The 1,418-nt window shown below is 61.0% G+C and overlaps 1 protein-coding gene across 1 annotated transcript in view; it reads right to left on the reverse strand.

The window, feature by feature from the left end:
- Positions 1-126: 126 nt before the first annotated feature.
- EMH_0035850 (uncharacterized protein) overlaps positions 127-1,418 on the reverse strand; it is a gene marked incomplete at both ends in the record, with an annotated part of 5,222 nt that continues 3,930 nt past the window's right edge. Inside the window, one exon of the mRNA XM_013495015.1 lies at positions 127-1,230. Coding sequence (XP_013350469.1) covers positions 127-1,230 — 1,104 coding nt within the window. The remainder of the gene's footprint in view (positions 1,231-1,418) is intronic.

The following is a 1,418-nucleotide window of genomic DNA, read 5'->3' on the forward strand; positions in this document are numbered from 1 at the left end:
GGGTACAGCAGTACCCGTTGAGTTTATCTATACATATACAAACCCTTTATATATTATACGATGCTGCAGCTAGGGTTTAGGGTTTGGGGTTTAGGGTTTAGGGTTTAGGGTTTAGGGTTTAGCGGGTTAGGGTTTAGAGGGCCATAAGACGATGTCTATATAATAGGGCCCCACAGCAAACTCCCTAATCAAACCTCCGCTGCTGCTGCTGCTGCTGCTGCTGTTGCTGCTGCTGCTGCTGCTGCTGCTGCTGCTGAGGCCCTGCAGCGTCGCTGCCACTTCGCGTTGGAACTGAGAGGAGGAGGGCCCCCCCCCAAGCTGCTGCTGCTTCTGCGGCTGCTGCTGCTGCTGCTGCAGCAGTAGCAGCAGCTGCTGCTGCTGATGCTGCTGCTGCTGCTGCTGCTGCTGCTGCGACAGCAAAAGGTCTGCCAGGGCAGTCAGCGGAGTGAGAGGTTGCTGCAACTGCTGCAACGATTCTCCTTTTGCTGCTGCTGCTGCTGCTGCTGCTGCTGCAGCTGTTGCTCCTGTTGCTTCTGCTGCTGCTGCTGTCTGCATTAGTGAGGGAAGAAGGTCCGTTTGCTGCAGCAGCAGCAGCTGTTGCTGCTGCTGCTGCTGCAGCTGCTGCTGCAGCTGCTGCTGCTGCAGTATAAACTCCATCTGCTGCACCAGGGGCCCCTCCGGGGCCCCCCAATTAAGGGGTTCTGCTGCTAGCAGCAGCAGCAGCAGCAAATGACGCAGCGACCGCAGCGGCAGCAACTGAAGGAGACAGAAAGGAGACAAATAAACAGCAGCAGGCCTCTGCCGCAGCAGCAGCAGCCTGCAACGCCGGCCCTTAACACTTTGCTGCTGCTGCTGCTGCTGCTGCTGCTGCTGCTGCTGCTCACTCCCTGCACATCCACCACCACCAGTCCCACCACCTGCTCCACCTGCTGCTGCTGCTGCTGCTGCTGCTGCTGCTGCTGCTGCAGGGGCCAGCAGCACCTTAGTAAGAAGAGCAAAACCCAAAGCAGCAGTAAGCGACTGTCTACACAGCCGCGCCGCCTCCATCCCCGTAAAGGCCTTCAAGGGGCCCCCCTGGGGGCCCCCCCTGTCGGCATAGGGGGCCCCGGTGGGGGCCCCTGGAGGGGCCCCAGGGGGGGGGGGGCCCTGGGGGGCCCCCAGGGCCCTGCTGCAGCTGATGTCAAATGCTGCAGCAAGGGGGGCCCCCCGTATGTGGGGCGGAGCGAACTGCTGCAGCCACAGAAGCAGCAGGGCCCCCGCTGTCTCCTCTAGGGTAGCAGCAAACGCATGCAGGGGCCCCCAATGCATGCGAGGCCCCTTTGTAGACTCTATGCCGCAGATATTCCTGCTGCTGCTGCTGCTGCTGCTGCTGCTGCTGCTGCTGCTGGTGTTGGTGTTGGTGTTGTTTTCGCTGCTGC

This window comes from Eimeria mitis, genomic scaffold (assembly GCF_000499745.2).
Source record: "Eimeria mitis Houghton genomic scaffold, Emh_scaff1384, whole genome shotgun sequence".
In the NCBI taxonomy this organism is placed as follows: domain Eukaryota; phylum Apicomplexa; class Conoidasida; order Eucoccidiorida; family Eimeriidae; genus Eimeria; species Eimeria mitis.